General features: G+C 46.5%; 2 protein-coding genes across 7 annotated transcripts; one reads left to right on the top strand and one right to left on the bottom strand.

The window, feature by feature from the left end:
• Nucleotides 1–653: 653 nt before the first annotated feature.
• C1QBP (complement C1q binding protein) lies at nucleotides 654–5,557 on the top strand. The gene is made up of 6 exons (XM_017649007.3): nucleotides 654–976; nucleotides 1,554–1,704; nucleotides 3,270–3,363; nucleotides 4,590–4,685; nucleotides 4,907–5,026; nucleotides 5,171–5,557. The coding sequence occupies exons 1-6, from the start codon at nucleotides 751–753 to the stop codon at nucleotides 5,318–5,320; spliced, it is 837 nt and encodes a 278-aa protein (XP_017504496.1). The 5' UTR covers nucleotides 654–750; the 3' UTR covers nucleotides 5,321–5,557.
• Nucleotides 5,553–15,856, bottom strand: RPAIN (RPA interacting protein). 6 transcript variants are annotated; one of them, XM_037026862.2, is made up of 7 exons: nucleotides 15,548–15,856; nucleotides 14,191–14,352; nucleotides 13,124–13,184; nucleotides 11,266–11,377; nucleotides 11,060–11,189; nucleotides 9,744–9,884; nucleotides 5,553–5,751 (listed from the first exon to the last, which is right to left on the bottom strand). In XM_037026862.2, exons 1-7 carry the CDS (start codon nucleotides 15,626–15,628, stop codon nucleotides 5,722–5,724), a joined length of 717 nt encoding a protein of 238 aa, XP_036882757.1. In that variant the 5' UTR covers nucleotides 15,629–15,856; the 3' UTR covers nucleotides 5,553–5,721. The 6 variants fall into 6 exon arrangements, with proteins under 6 accessions (XP_036882757.1, XP_036882758.1, XP_017504497.1 ...); XM_037026863.2 differs by having other exon boundaries at nucleotides 14,245–14,352; nucleotides 15,548–15,841; XM_017649008.3 differs by having other exon boundaries at nucleotides 11,060–11,123; nucleotides 14,179–14,352; nucleotides 15,548–15,784.
• Between the last annotated feature and the right edge of the window lie 43 nt (nucleotides 15,857–15,899).

Genomic DNA, 15,899 nt, shown 5'->3' with positions numbered 1-15,899 from the left:
TGAGATACATTGTTAGTCCTATCTTTGCTGCTAATTTGAGAAGACTTACCTTCTTAGTACCTTATATTCCCATGTGTCTTGGTAAGGTAGGAACATTGGCTCTTAACCTAAATAAGCCATGGCTTCTTGCCCCCCAAAAAACGATGTCTCACCAGAACTTGAGTGCAAGGTTGGAGGGCGTGTAGAGGGAAGGCCTCAGGAATTAACCTGAAGGATCTTGCTACTTCAAGAGCTTCCCATCTGGTTGGGGGTAAGGTTGTAACAGGGTAACCCAAAGTGCCACATTTCTGCTGAGAAAAGAATGCAGCGTAGGGGCGGGGTCACACAGGTGTGTTTCTCTTTCCTGGAAGAGTGGAACCCGGAAGGCCACTTAAGGTAGATGGCAGTGTTTGGGAGTTGAGGCAACAAGAGCACATTTCCACTAAGTCATAGAAAGCTTGGTGTGCTTTGAGAACAGTAGATGGGAATTTAGGCAGTAGGCAGCTGGAGAGAGCTGATGCTGGCAGGTAAACAGAAAGCCTTGGACACCAGGTTTAGGCCAGCTCGGACAGCAGACAACTACACTCGACCACCAGCAGCAGCAGCAGCAGCAGAGGTCGTAGTCCTGCCCACGATTCCTACGGTCTGCAAAGCGCCGGCGCGGAAGCGTTACCCGGAGGGGGCGGGACTTCCGGCTGTACGCTAGGTCAGGGGGCTCCCGGGCTCGAGTCGTCCTTGCATCCGCACGTGTCTGCCGCCTCCGCTGCAGCGATGCTTCCTCTGCTGCGCTGCGCGCCCCGCGCCCTGGGCTCGGCAGTCGCAGGCCTCCGTGCTACCGCGCTCTCCACGCAGCTTCGGCAGCTGCTGCAGCCCGCGCCCCGGCCTTGTGCCCGGCCTTTCGGGCTGCTCAGCGTGCGTGCAGGCTCGGCGCGGCGGCCCGGGCTACTGCGGACTCGCGCGCCCTGCGGCTGCGGCTGCGACGCGCTACACACCCAAGGTGAGGCTGGCGCACGTGGGCCGGGGCCGTGAGGGGAGGCCCCTGGGTGGCGTGGGGGCCCGGGGCGAGGAAGCGTGGACCACAGGTAGACTGCCTTCAGCCGTCTCCCGAGGTCCGGAACATTTTCCCTTTTAACAACCAGCGAGTTCAACCCACTGGTGATCACATTTCCCTAGTACATTCCCTAAATGTTTTTGTTTGGGGAAAGACATACAACAATTAAATCCCGGCGGCCGGCCTTATCCTCAGTTTCTTGAAAACAGAACTTGGGGAAGACCCAAGATCGTGTTCAAAAGTAGCGTGGTTATGTCTGCTGGCTTGTTTTACAGTGAAATGTGGTAATAAAGTTATTGGTGCAAGTCACTTTTCCAGAATCGAGCTCTGCGTCTTAATAGCATTTTTACAAATTAGGAAACAGGGTAATGGATGTGAATTGGACTAAATTTTCCGGAGCCACCGTTAACAGCATAAGTATTAGAAACAGTCCCAGACCAGATTTTTGGGTACAGTAACCTGGTCATTTTTACGTTGTAGATTGATTGGCTCTTTTTCTGTATCTTACGGATTTTTATTGTAGGGGACAAAGCTTTTGTTGAATTCCTCAGTGATGAGATTAAGGAGGAAAAGAAGCTACAGAAGCATAAGTCCCTCCCCAAGATGTCTGGAGATTGGGAGCTGGAATTGAATGGGACAGAAGCCAAATTAGTGCGGAAAGTTGCTGGAGAAAAGTAAGTATGGGGGGCCTGTGGGCTCCAGGGGACTAAAATACATCATCCCAGAACAGCCTTTAGTTAGGGAAGATACTTTTGACACGTGGTTTCCAAAAGACAGGATTCATTTGGATAGCTTCATAAGCTCCAGGTATTTATTGACTGGATGAATTCAGGATAGCTGTGGGCTGGTTAATAAAGAGATGGTAAAGAAGTAGCACAAAAATTATGCAGCTGGTGTTCTTGAACCAGTGGAGGCAGTCATTGAGTAAACCCCAGACTGGTGAGTGAGGCCACGCCCTGCGTGAATAAAGGCATGCAAAGGCAGAAATCCTTAAAGTACCCACAGAATTGATTTGATCTTAGGTTCACAGTACTGACTTGGTACAGTACAGGCTATGGCCGAGTAAAATAAGGTCCCTGCTCTCTGATGTTTACAGCAGGTGAACATAAGTGCAAGGCACATAAGTCCTACATAACAGTTTGGGGTTACAGTATAATAAGCATTGCCATTAGAAGGTGCGGAGCTGTGACCTACTTTGGCTGTTTGAGTCTGTGATCCATTTTGAGTGAACTTCTCTGTATGTTGTGAAGTACTGGTCTGATTCTTTTTGCCTAGTGGAATTTTTTTTTCCCCCTCTACAGAGGTCAATTGTGCACTTCGTAATCTCACCTGAACTTTTCCTAGTCAGTTTGGGCCATTATAAATAAGGTCCTAATGGATGTGCCCGGGAACTCAGCTTGGTCAGCACTGTTGCAGATGAGAGAGATTTTGTAACTGAATCTCAAACCACCATTATTCTATGGGAAAGTCAGCCAGTTCACAGAGCTGCAGAGAGCAGCAGTGACCACTTGCTGTAGGACCTGCTGGAGTTGTGCAGTCCCACGGGGCTAGTTCCAAATCTCCCCTCCCTGGAATTTCGATTCAGACTTTGGAACTTGATTTGTCAGGTGAGGATTCTTGCCTCTTAAAATTGTTAGTAGTTGGTGTTTCAGGCCTTCTTTGTGATTATAAAACTTCCCACAACTACTCTGAAGACCACTGCAGCATACTGTTCATTTTGAGGCCTCCCCCTTCCTAGGTGGGGGTTGCTTCTGGCCCTCAGCTTATGCAGCAGCCCTACTGTGCTTTTGTACTTCCTCCTAGGGGCAGATTTTCTAACAGAAAAGCTTTTAATGGCAGCTTTTCTTCCATCCCACCAGCTTCTCGGTGGCTCACCATCATTTGGAGTGCCCTTGGAAAGACAAGGTGGGGCAGTTTCAGCAGACTGTGAGCCCTGGGCTGCTGGCCTGATGACAGGAGCCCACACATAATTTCTCTTTGCCTGAGATAAACTAGGGTCTGTTAGTTTGACTTCCAGCAGCTGGCACGTGGTAGGCACACTGCAGACCTGTGGAATCCTTGTCTTGAAGTGGGGTGTAGGCACTCGGCTTTTGTGGAAGTTATGTAAATAGGTAGGATATATATAGAGAGAGCCAGCTGAGATGTAGACATTGTTTCAGTCAGCATTTTTAACTGTTCTGGGCCTCAGCACTTAGTTACTCAGCCAAAACTACACCAGGCTGTTCTTTTACCTTTGTAGGGTCACTGTCACCTTCAACATTAACAATAGCATCCCACCAACATACGATGGGGAGGAGGAGCCTTCCCAAGGGCAGAAGGTTGAAGAGCAGGAGGTAAGCTCAGAGTTCTGACAGGTAGACCAGGGGTTTAAAGGAGAAACATTGTTTTCCTTTCTTAATTCCCCTAATGTTAGAAGGAAAGAAGGCAAAAGGACAAGGTCCTTGGGACTTGACTTGCAGAGCAGCAGTTTCTGGCCAGCTTTAGCACCAGAATGGTGTGGCCCCTTTTCTTTCCCAGGGACCAAGTAAATTGCCATCTGCAGGTTTAGACTTGATAGTTTGGCCTGTGTTTTCTTAATAGAAAGGAATTAAAACTGTCCTAACCCTTCCAGTGATTGGGAAATGTTTGATACCAGAGATTATCACTTGAATTGTTTCCAAGTAAGGAATGTTCGCACACATCACAGGCTAGTAACAAATACCAGCTACTTAACCAAAGTGGCAAAGCCAGGACCACCTAGTTTTTAACAGGTGTTAGCAAGGCCTTTCCTTAGGTTGCTCACCCCCTTGGTTGGACCTGGATGTGCCCCATCTTCAAACATTTCAGGAAGCAGTGTGACTGACCTAGAAAGCCAACGTGAGGGTCTCAGTGCCCCCAGGCTTTCTGACTAAAGGCATTGGTACTGTCTCCTGACCTAGCAGAGCGCTCAGCTCCCTGGTGTGCTTCTGTGTCAGCTACTCCAGCTAGTATCTCTGACACTGGATGGCTCACCATGTCATTGAAGGACAAGTTGCTGTGATTATTCAGCCATTAGGATGGCCAGTGAGCCAGATGCACTGGCCTTTGATCCTGTGCCACAAATAATAAAGGAAGATCCTGAAACAATGAGCTACAAAGAGATTCTGGAGTTAAGGCCAGCCTTGCAGTGTATAGATGGAGAAACAGGCCCAGGAAGATTCAGTTAGTTGGCACATAGCTGGAGCTGGAATTCAGATTTCTTCGTTCTAAACACAGTATATTCTTTACACAAGTAGAGCACTAACAGAAGTGAAAGACTGTACTGAGTGTTGCTCTGCCCTCTAAAGTATGGTCTGTAACTCTAGAAAGGATGAGCAGCGAGAGTTTAGGCCAGGCTCCTGAACGAGCGGGTGTATCTATAATGCTCTGCGTTAACGATTCTGGGCTCCTTATTTGGGAGCACTATGACATAAGAGTTTAAAAATTGCTGAGTAATATCGTAACAGTGGTGGCCGTCAGACCTCCTGAACTGTCTGAAATCTTTGGTCCAGGCAGCCAAGCCAGCAACAGTGGTATGTACTGACTTTTCTTGTTTCCCCAGCCTGAATTAACATCCACTCCCAATTTCGTGGTTGAAGTTACAAAGGATGGTGGCAAGAAGGCCCTTGTGCTGGATTGTCACTACCCAGAAGATGAGGTATGTAGCGTGGAGTGCTGCCCCCCTTGGGCACCTTCCTGGTCCCGTTCAGTAGATACTAACATTTTCTAGCTTAGACCAGCAAAGCGGGAAGGGAGTGTAGGGTGAGCGAGCAAGGTTAGAATCTGGTAAGCTTCACACTGTAAGTAGTCCCTCTTATTCAGGAGTCTGGCGTGTCCCAGCAAACCCTTCAGTTCCCCCCCAATTCTGTCTCTTCTCAGGTTGAACAAGAGGAAGATGAGAATGACATTTTCTCTATCAGAGAAGTGAGCTTTCAGTCCACTGGAGAGTCTGAATGGAAGGACACAAATTACACACTCAACACAGATTCCCTGGACTGGGTGAGTGCTTGCTGAGATGGGGTGCTGTTGGGCCTTACAGGGGAGGATCCTAGTAGTCACAGGAGAGGCAGAGAAGCATTTTAATTAGTAAGTATTTCACATGAAGCTTTGTGGTTGCTTTAAAACTAGTGTTTCTCTTTCTAGGCCTTATATGACCACCTGATGGATTTCCTTGCGGACCGAGGGGTGGACAACACCTTTGCGGATGAATTGGTGGAGCTCAGCACAGCCCTGGAGCACCAGGAGTATATTACTTTTCTTGAAGACCTCAAAGGTTTTGTCAAGAGCCAGTAGAGCAGACAAGGCACTGAACTCCTTAATTTTGTGCCAGCCTTTGGCCAGTGAACAAAACCTCCTCTGAAGCTAGACAGATGTGCTTTGAAATGGTTTTCATCCTAGTATCATGGAAAATAATTCCAACTTAAATTATGTTTCCCTCTTACTATCATTTATTTCTTCTCTATAAATCTATGCCTAGATTTTTCAATAACATCATAACGATGGACAATAAAATTGGCTCATCTCCTCCAAGGTGATTTGTCTATTTATATTCCTTCCCCACAAAACACCAAGAGCAGAGACATTTGACAAGTTTTCATACAAAGCAAGTCATAAATAAAAGCTTGGTATTTACAAGGCCTCCCAGATGGACCAGGAAGTTTCCGACACAGTGAGCAGGCGGAGTCAGGGTTGCTCTAGAGGACCACTGCCCAGGTATCACAAGCCTGCATTTGGAAAGAAAAGGTACCAAACTGTATTCTAGTCATGCAGATTATCTCCATTTGTGGTTAAAAGCTGTAATCAGTAATGACATTTAGGCTGCAACTAGAATTCCCACCAGTGAGGTGATGCTGAGTTAATCATCATTACGAACTAGGTCCGGTGCTGTAGTTGTCCCAAAGCTGTGGCCCAGCCCTGCTCTCGGCTGTGCTGCACGTCTGTCCTGCAGCCTCCAAACTGCTTCTGAAGCCAGCAGCAGCACCGTCTTCAAGCTGACATAAGTCCTGGATACGGACTAACTAAATGTCCTCACCCTCCGGAAACCGGCCACCAGAGGCTGATTCAAGCTTGACAGCTGGCAGCTTTTACAGCGCAGCAGGGAGGTGAGCTGACTTCCACTTAGCACAGGATTGAAATAGGCAGGTGTCATAGATGTGGACCGTGCGTGTTCACTACAGGCCAAATCAGAACTTGGAGGCCCGTTGCTTCTCATACTTTCCTCAGTTCCCCCTAATGTAACCAAGCAAGCACCTTAGTGTAAAGCTGGCTCTTGCTTCCTTGAAAGCTCAGACTGACCATTAATGCAAAGATACACTGTCCTTAACCCTGGCTCCACTTCCATACGTAATTGGCTTTCTGGTGGTCTGGCACATTGCATCCCTGTGCCATCCCTAGACCACTGTCCCTCATATCAAATGTTCCAGGTCCTTGTGGCTATAACCACCTCCTAATAACCCATGCCTATCTTTCTCTACCATGGCCTCCACACCCACACAGAATCACCCTACAGCCTGACCTCACTGGATCATGAACCCAAACAACGGTCCTTGATTCCCCCTTAAGGGAAACCAGAGGTCTAGTGATACTGGAGCTCCAGAGCATTCCAAATGACTGACCTCTCCAAATGGCGAACTCTGGGATCGCCTACTGAGCGTAATTTTGTCCTTTGCACTTCTGTTGCTCATCTTTGCTGTGGCCCCCAACCCCCACCCCCAACAATGGTCTCTCTGTTCACCCTGAAGCCAGCCTCACCAACTCCTATCCCTACAACTGCTGGTGTCTCCCATCGCACTGGCCTCCACTTGGCTTCCCTGAGCTGCAGGGCACTGAAGGTCAGGTGAGCAGACATCTGGGGTCCATGACAGCTGTAAGCTGTAGCTGCAGCTGACAGCACCTAGGTAACCCTTCGTTTCCTCTTTAAAATCACCCACCACGCTCTGCGGATGGTTCACTCACCTAAGAAGGCAGAAGCTGAAGCCACCCGACCCACGCGCCTTCAACTCTGCCTCAAATCATTTCTACGAATGTGTTAACATCTGCTTGTGTGCCAAGGATGGAGAGTGAAACTGAAGCTACGGCCCTTGCCCCCAGGGCAGAGATGGGAGCAGGGAACTAGATCAGTGTCACAGGGATGGCACGGGCACAGAGGAGCCCAAGGAGCACCTGGCCGATTCCAGTCAGAGGGGCTTTATTTACTGATTATCTGGCACAGAGCGGTGCTCAACAGACATTTGTGCACATAGTCCCTGAACTGAGTGGGAGGAGCTAGAGGCACCCCAGACAGAAGAGCCTAGCAGGAGCCCATTTGAGAATCTGCAAGCAGTTCTGGGTGGTCAGAGCAGAGGGGTTCTTACTCCTGTAGGCAACAGGAAGCAGTAACAGGTCTTACGTCAACTTTCCACCCACTGTCTCTCCTCCCTATAACCTGAAGGGAAACTGTCCTTCCACCAAGGCCTGAGCTGGAAGCAAAAATCACAGGGGTGCTGGAACCTCTGAAACCTGGGCTCACCAGCTTGACCTTCTCTTAGCAGTATGACCTTAGCCAAATCACTTATCTGAATCTGTTTCCTGTTCCTACCAATGGCAACACCCACCTCATGAGGAGATGAGATGATGGATGTAGAACACTTGCCACACAGTTACGAGTTCAGTGAGCAGTCCACTGCCCCCCCACCTCATCCCCTCCAGGTCCTTGTTTCCCCAGTTAACTGACCCCCACCCCGACCCCTCCAGTGATTCTTCCTCAGTTTACAAATGTACTCGTTCTTCTTAAAAGCCAAGTTAATATCTTTCCTCTTCTCCATCTCTAAATTTCTTTAAAAAAAAAAACTATTCTACAGTTACTATTTCTACTTCCTGGCTCCCTACTCACTCAAATTCCTAAAATTGGAATCAGGTTAGTAGCTACCTGAGCCTTTAACTTCACCAAAACCATCTACATAAGGTTACTAATGTCCCCTTCAACCTCTATGGTGAGTGTTGCTCCCGTGACTCCTTCCTTCTGGAAGTTTCCACAGCTCCCATGCTTCTGTTCTCTGGCCTCTGTTATTTCGTCTCCACTAAGGCTCCACTCTTCCCCTGCTCCTGAAATGTAGGCAGTGTCCAAGACTACACTGTTCGCCTTCTCTACAAGCCTCCTCTGGTGGCATCACCTCACTTTCAGCACCAAACAGAAGCAACCCACTTCTACACCTATCCCTCCCTCAGCCCCATTCCCACATTCCTGACAGCACCAAAGCCTGGACATCTCACAGAAAACGCAAACTCAGTGTGTCCACAGTTGAACTCCCAAGTACGAACCTGGTCTACGGACAGCCCCACCACTGCCTGATCACCCAGCCCCCAAACCTCGCATCTTCTTTGATCCCTCCACCCTGACCTCCACAGATGCAGAATTTCATCGATCCACTTTCTGAGCTTCTCATATTCCTCCCACCCCCACAACCCCCACTGTCCCTGCCTAAGTTCAAGACCCCCTCACTTCTGGAGCACTGGGACAGCCCCTTACATGCTGCTTCTGACTCACCTCATCCCCATTTGCAGGGATACTGACCTCGTCAGATCACAGCTCTCCTCTCCCTCACAGGCCTGCCACTCCAGCTAAGCAGAACGTGCTGCTCTGCACACAGACGCCACAATTTTCTGCCTCTACCTTGTTCTTCTACCTGACACTCTTCCACTAAAGCTCTTCCCCCAACTCATATCTACATGTCTAAATCCTAGTCCACACTTCAAGGCCGAGGATAAATGCTTTCTTCAGAAAGCCCGCATCCATAAATGAGATCACCTCCCGTGAATTCCCACAGGCCCTCCCCCTTACTGGAGGATTACTACCTGTTTTCTGTATTCTTCTCTTATCACTGACCCTGAACTTGAGCTCTGGGAGAGGATGTGTATTTTTGCATTTGAGTACTCAGTACACTTTTTTAAATGAAAGGGCAGAATTAAATAGCTCATGGAGAAAACTTGATGAAAGTGAAATGTTAGTTGTATTACTAGCAATATTGCTTATAATATACATAACTCCTACAGGTAAACTGTATTTGGGATGAGACAGCCATGACTGAACTATAAATACCTACCAGGAAGCCATAGTTTTGGACTTCCTGAAATGCAGTGTGCTAATAATCCCAAACTTCCCCTTGCTTGCGACCTGGAAGCTATACCCATAATTATATGAGATACTGGCTCCTATAGCAAGCTTAAGGCTTCTAAGCCAGGGTGGCTCCAGATCCACCTGTGTGGTCCTGGTCCTTCACACCTGAGCTGTCACATACAGGCCTAGAGACCAGCGCTTGGTACTCTGTACAGATTCTCACTGAACCGACACGCCTGCTATTGCCCTGCTGTGCTTCCTGTCCTGTGTGCTTCTACAAAACTGGTGCCAGGATGGCCTATTTGAATCTTATGAATATGAAAAACTCAGATGAATCTAAGACAACTGCTGCTCATCAAACAAGAGTTGGGGTGCAGCTAAGCTTCCTAGTTCCAGACCAATGCTCCTCCCACGACCCTGTGCTGCCTCTGTCCCTCGCCTTCCAGGTTGTGATTGGTCTTTTAGCTGAAGTGTCTAAGTATCTTCACTTTCTATTCAAGTAAATTCCTTAGAGAATAAACTGCATTTTTAAACATTTACCAACTTCTATTATTTCTACCAAAGTGGGAATAAAACCAACCGCTGACCCACTCTAACCAGTGGGTCCCACAGGCAGCTTACCAGACAGCTCATGAGAAGAGTGGGCTTTTCTTCTGTCCCTTCAGTGACTGAAAATTCAGGTGTGTGGGGACAATGTGCACTGTGCTCATTCACGCTGTCCTCTAGAAAAGCACGAAGCTTTTGCTCTGTCAACTCTGGAGACTAAAAAATTTAAAAGTTCAACCACAACTTAATCTTGGTTATCTCACAGTCAATAGTTTGAAAATTCTGATTCCTCATGCCAGCCAATATGTGGCTCACTCTGAGGGCTTGAATCCCTGGACCTTTCAGAACAGTCTTGGCTCGTGATTGTGCTAAGATCCCTTAACCAAACTCTACCGGACTCTCCAGATGAACTGATGCTTTCCAATCCTGCTATAAAACACACTGACTGCTGATCATGGCACCAGGAACACTCAGAGCCAGTAGGCTTTCCAGCCTCCCTATGCTTCTGCCTCTGCCAAGAGCAATCCTTCTTGGCATCCTTCTGCAGTCCTTACCAAGAGCCAGCACTTCTTAGTCCCAGAACTGTTTGTGCTAACTGAACTGGCTATTGTAATCAAGTAATTTAATTATGTATGTGTAAAGCAATAAGGGAAGGGAATAAAAATAAAGTTTTGTTTTTATGATGAACAGTGGAATGTTCATGAGAAACTCAAAAGGATGGGTTGCTTAAAAGCAAAAAAAAGTTGTTGATAGGCAAAAGATAGGAGGAAAAAATCCAAAGTTGTGGGCTCAGCTTCTGATGCAGTTTACAGAAATAAAACTGGAAACTCTAAATTCTGCAACATACAGATGACTTACATAACACAGACTCAGCTGTCCAATCAGTAGAGTCCCGCTTAAGGCCTGACAAACAAATTTATGTTTGAAACTAACTATAAATGTTTCATTTTTATAATTTTCCACTTTAACCACTGGCAAACTTTCAGTCCCAATCATGTCAGACAAGAGAGCTCCTTCTGTAGTTTAAGATCCCTGAAGCTTTAACTCTGAATATAGATGTGTCTCTGCATATGGATTTTTTTAATAGATCATCAGATATAAGTATTTCTTATTCTAAACTGGACTCTATAAAGCTCTTAAGCAGTGGTATGTTAATAAATGTTCAGTAATAATACATTATGGGCAGGTGGGCAAAGAACACCCTTATTTGTAGTGCTTTCCTATTTCCATGTTGCACATATACCTATGGCTGATTTCAAGCTATGAGTATCAATTGAGCAAAAGTTTGGGAAGAGATGTGCACAATCAGCTCCAGCACACCACGAAGATTCTTTAAGAAAGCAGATACATGTGGGAAGAGGTGACACAAAATCTGTGTGTGGAACACTTACATGAGATGGGATATAGAGGCCACACTGACACATGACCACACCGCTTGTTACTCTCAGGTTGTACCTAGAAACAGATCCCAGAGCATCACGGCCAGCAGACCTGGATCTCCAAACCTTTTCAGACAATAAACTGGGAGGAACATTCCACTCACCTTGGAGTGGGGAGTAGGAACCAGTAATGCTTAAAAGGTTTTGAAAACTCTTACTTTGTACAGACAGGACAGATGAGGGAGTTTGCTTCCCACTCAGCCAGTATGATGCTGAGACACTTTTCATCGAACTGCGTGCTCTTCTCATACTCATTGATGATGGACTGTTCTGAAAGGCAAAGGACAGTTGGGAGTGCTTCGCCATGCTTTGCCTGGACTGCCCCATCTTAAGGCAAAACTTCACATTCGAATTCAGGCAAAATCATGCTGCCAATCACTAGCTCTGCCAAGCTTCATCTTTTTGGATCCCTCTCCTCCTGTCTGTCCTCTCCTTGTGAGAACAAGAGGTGAAGTGGTAAAGCTAAGACAGTCAACTTTCCCTCACATCTCTGGAGGCCATAGGAGTAGAGATGGAGTGTTAGAGTCCCAGGGGCAGCTGGAGAAAGCTGACACTTACAGGGCATGTAGTTCTGACACCAGACCACAGACCGAGTCTAAAGTGGTCTCTTCGCCAATGCCCATACACTGGTCCCTGCTTTTGATGAGCTCCCAATTTACACTTTAGAGCTGAGGTCAGCAAACCACTGGCCATATACAGCCCACCCTCTGTTTTTTAAATAAAGTTATACTGGAACATAGCCATGCTCATTTGTTTATGTATTGTCCATGGCTGTTTTCACATAGCAGCAGCAGAACTGAGTAGTTGCAACAGAGACAGTATAGACTACAGAGCCTCAAATATTTACTATCTGGCCTTTCACAAAAAGTTTGCCAACCCCTATTCTGGAGTATTCCTTTTGACTGAGTATGGGAGAACACAATAAATCCTTATCATCTTAGGTTTTGTAGTTAAATATACCCCAGAAGAAATATTTAGCAAGTCCTATGTTTCACCACTAAGATAGGTTTTGTAGGTGAGGTTGAAGGGTGAATCAGTACAAAAAGGTAACATAAATCAAGGAATCTGCAGTCTAACTGGAGTCAGTAACACCAATCACAACAACTGCTAACACTTGCGGAGTACTTACTGTGTATCGGATGTTATTTTCTGTCCTTTATATTTATTAACTTCTTTGCTATTATTATCCTTCTTTTAAAGGTAAAGAAACAGAGGCCCAGGAGATTGAGGGCTGTGCCCAATGCCACACAAGTAGTGAATCTTAGTTCAGCTGAGTCCATGCCCTGGCCTCCTCATGATAATGGATATCACGTACTGCAAGCTATCTATAAGCCAAGTGCTGCTCTCCTCTACATGTATTATTTAAGCCTACAAACACACTTATGGGGTAGGCCTATTATCTCTATTTTACAAATGATAAAAATTAAACCTAGTCAAGAGAGGGATATGTGGAATAAATGACTTCATTATATAAGGTGCTCAATTATGCACTCTATGATGCTATGGATGCCTCAGCAAGTGGGTGCTCACAAGGCCCTGGGAATTGGTTAAGAATGGATGGGAGAGAAGGCATTAAATTAGGTCGTACAGGAGAACTGATCATGAATTGTCCCTGTAAAGTGACACGATTACAATTAATCTATTAATAGAAAGGTAATGTAGGAAACAGTAAGTAGAATTAGATTTACAAAACTGATTTTGCTTCCCAATTCTACCACTAGCTATGCAAACAGTGTAAGATACACTCTTTTCTATTTCATACTACCTTGTTAGGGCAGTCATAAGAAGAAAACAAGAGCATAGAATGAGAAGTCTGAGCACAAATTCTAGCACACTGAAGATTCTAATTACTGGAAAGACAGACAGCCAAGACTTCAGAGTAAAAACAGAGATTTCTGGACACTCGACTCATGACAGCAGTAGAGGAAGGGCAGCTAAAAACTAATTCTGCTTAGAAAAAAGGTCAGGCTTAGAAGTAGCTAGCTGTAGGCAGGAAAGACTACTCCCAGAGGTCACCTTGGTCAATCAGCTCCTGTTGGATCTCCTCCAGCACAGCCAAGTCCACTGGCTCCTCCAACTGCAAGAAAAAGTGGGATCATCAGAGGTTTGAAGTTTACAGTCAGATGAAAAGCTCCACAATGACTCATACTTGGAGGCTAGCTTGAAGGACCCAGATTAACAGAGGAAATCAGTCCAGCCCTTCTGCAGGATATGCTGACAATGTAGTAATGTGGGCATGCTGAGTGGCCCGTGACAAAATAATGACACTAAATTTGAGGGAGGCAGTATAGGGTAGCAGCTAGTATATGGTTCTGCTAAAGCTATGTAACCACTGGAAAGTTCCCAACCTCTGTAAACCTCAATTTGGGCCTCTGTGAGGTGGAAAAAACCCAACCTGAGAGGGATATTGTGAGAATTAACTGTGATTATGTAGCTCAAACATATGGCATACTTTCGGACACACAAGGCACCAAATAATGCATATTATTACAGAGAGCCTTGATGTTTTCAAAGTAGTTTCCCACAAATGTTCTTATATTGTCCTTACAAGGCTGACAATGTTATCTTCTTCATCTTAAAAATGTGAAAACTAAATCTCAAAGAAACAAGTTGAGTCAATAGCAAAACCAGGAACAGAATTCCAGCACTATGGATCCAGTACTCTTCCTGATCCATAGTAAAAGGTTGCCCATTCACACCCAGCTTGTCACTCTAGCTGAGATTAGAATCAGAAAGCTCCTGGAGACCTCTTTGAAAAGAGAGATTCTAGCCCATTCATACTGAATCAAAAATAATCCATGGGTGGAGCCAAGGAGTGAAATTTCTTTCTTTTTAGTTTCCTAAGTGATTCTGATGCAATGATGTAGCAGGTCAAACAGTCTGGTATTTATGAAACACTAGTCTAGAAAAGTCTAACATTAAAGGTGGAAGAACTTCGGTTAAACGCAATTAGAATCCTGATTGGGCCAGTGGGTAGATGGATTTAGAGGATTTGGGAAAATAAGTACAATGGACACAAGGCATTCTTGGTGCTGTAGCACCGTCTCTGAAAACAAATATCCCAGCCCGACCTGAGCCATGACCTCTGGACACCTCTCCTCCAAGTGCTTTAAAGCGTTCCACTCTTCTTCCATCACCTCTTGCACTAGCAGGGTGTTCTGACCTCTCCCTGGCATATTGCCTCCAGCTTGGCGGTATTTGTTCAGGAGCCTGTCCCGGCTGTTTCTCATTCTCTCCAGGCATCCCTTGGAAGAAGGAAAAAAACAAAAAACAAAACATAAAAAGGTGAATTCCATTAAAAAAAAGATTCTTAGATTAGTTGCTAAAACATTAAAGGAAATTTAAAGATGCAATTTCAACTATAATCCTAACTACTGTTTTTTTGCATATTCTTCTCCAGTCCTTTCCCACATGTAGATAAGTTTCAACGCTTTGTTCACGTATTTCCACATCAGCATATTTCATAAGCTATCTTCAATGCCAGCTCGCTTAGTGGTTGGGTGACTATAGCTCAGCATCACCCTGCTATTACAGGACATTTAGGTTGCTGCCAAATTCTTGCCACTCTAAATAAGGCTGTGGTGGCTACCTTCCTGTAGTATAATATTTCTCAACTTGGGGTGATTTTGTCCCTGGGGGGACATTTGGCAATGCTTGAAGACATTTTTGGTTGTCACAACTCTAGTTGTAGGGCTACTGGCAACTAGTGGGTGGAGGCCAGGGATGCTGCAAAACCCCCTGTAATGCACAGGACAGTCCCCTCCCCACAGCAAAAACCTATCTTCCTCAACATGTCAACAGCCCAAGTTGAAAAACCCTGCAGTCAACAGTCATTTACAGCATCAGATTATTTAAGCGGGCTACATGGACTACTTTAGACATTCCTGGAAAGGTCGGCCATTGGTTCAGAATAGGTCAGAAGTGAGGTAGGGTACCACTCTGCTCAGACTTAGTAACTGAGGCTCAAAGGAGTTTGGAATGATTTCCAGAATTATATATAATTTCTAATTACCCTATTCCTCTCCGGAACAGAAATAATTTCTCTCTCTCAGGAGATAAGTACACAAAGTGCCTCTTTCGCTGCCCACTTACCCAACAACAGCAGGGGGTGGTGGTCACTGAAGAGGCGCCGGAGGTGAGGTCATGACCACACTTCAATTTAAAACAAACCTTAATCCAAAATGAAGGTTTCGGGGGAATTCGGACAGCCCGGGCTAATCCCACACCCTAGGGTTCCGAAACTCCGGGAGGCTGCCGGGTACTGGCCAAGACCCAGAAACACAGGCGGGAGGCCTGGGTTCCAGGCACATCTTCGCCGGCCAGGAACTCCCGGCACCTGCCTCACCCGTTGAGCTGAGGTGAAGACAAGTAGAGCGGCTCCTGGGACGGACCGGGGTAGTGACGACCGCCCAGCCAAGCCTTCCTAAACCCCACACTCACCTGCCTGAAGGCTTCTTTCCAAGGCGGGGAACCCACAAGTTTGTACAGCGAGCGGTACGGAGATCTCGGTCCCTCTGCCATCACGTCTTCGCGGGAGTCGCTGCCAGGAAGCCCCGCCCCCCCCCCCGGGAGCGCGCAGAACCCTGGGAGTTGTAGTTTCTGGATAAGGAGCTCACTACATCTCACGGAATACTGGGAACGGTGTCAACCGCCTCCTACGGAGACAGATTTGGGCAACCCAAGGTACGGCGACTGAAGTAGTGATAACTGCGCGGTCAGCCCAACCTGGATTGAGGGAGGTAGGTCTTGACGTCAGGTTTCGGATGTCTAGGTTTTCCAGAAGTGTCAAGAA

The sequence above is a fragment of the Manis javanica genome, chromosome 4, assembly GCF_040802235.1.
Source record: "Manis javanica isolate MJ-LG chromosome 4, MJ_LKY, whole genome shotgun sequence".
Taxonomy (NCBI): Eukaryota; Metazoa; Chordata; class Mammalia; order Pholidota; family Manidae; genus Manis; species Manis javanica.
Note: the sequence above shows the minus strand (reverse complement) of the source record. Positions and strands in the feature narration are given on the sequence as shown.

Excerpts from the sequence above, each read along its gene's own strand:
- C1QBP (XM_017649007.3), top strand. The coding sequence starts at position 751 with ATGCTTCCTCTGCTGCGCTGCGCGCCCCGCGCCCTGGGCTCGGCAGTC. Across the intron at positions 1,705-3,269 it reads CGGAAAGTTGCTGGAGAAAA|GGTCACTGTCACCTTCAACA; the intron begins GTAAGTATGGGG and ends TTACCTTTGTAG. Across the intron at positions 3,364-4,589 it reads AGAAGGTTGAAGAGCAGGAG|CCTGAATTAACATCCACTCC; the intron begins GTAAGCTCAGAG and ends TTGTTTCCCCAG.
- RPAIN (XM_037026861.2), bottom strand. The coding sequence starts at position 15,628 with ATGGCAGAGGGACCGAGATCTCCGTACCGCTCGCTGTACAAACTTGTG. Across the intron at positions 11,190-11,265 it reads ATCTGTCCTGTCTGTACAAA|TTTATTGTCTGAAAAGGTTT; the intron begins GTAAGAGTTTTC and ends TGTTCCTCCCAG. Across the intron at positions 9,885-11,059 it reads GCCTCTATATCCCATCTCAT|TCTCCAGAGTTGACAGAGCA; the intron begins GTAAGTGTTCCA and ends TAAATTTTTTAG.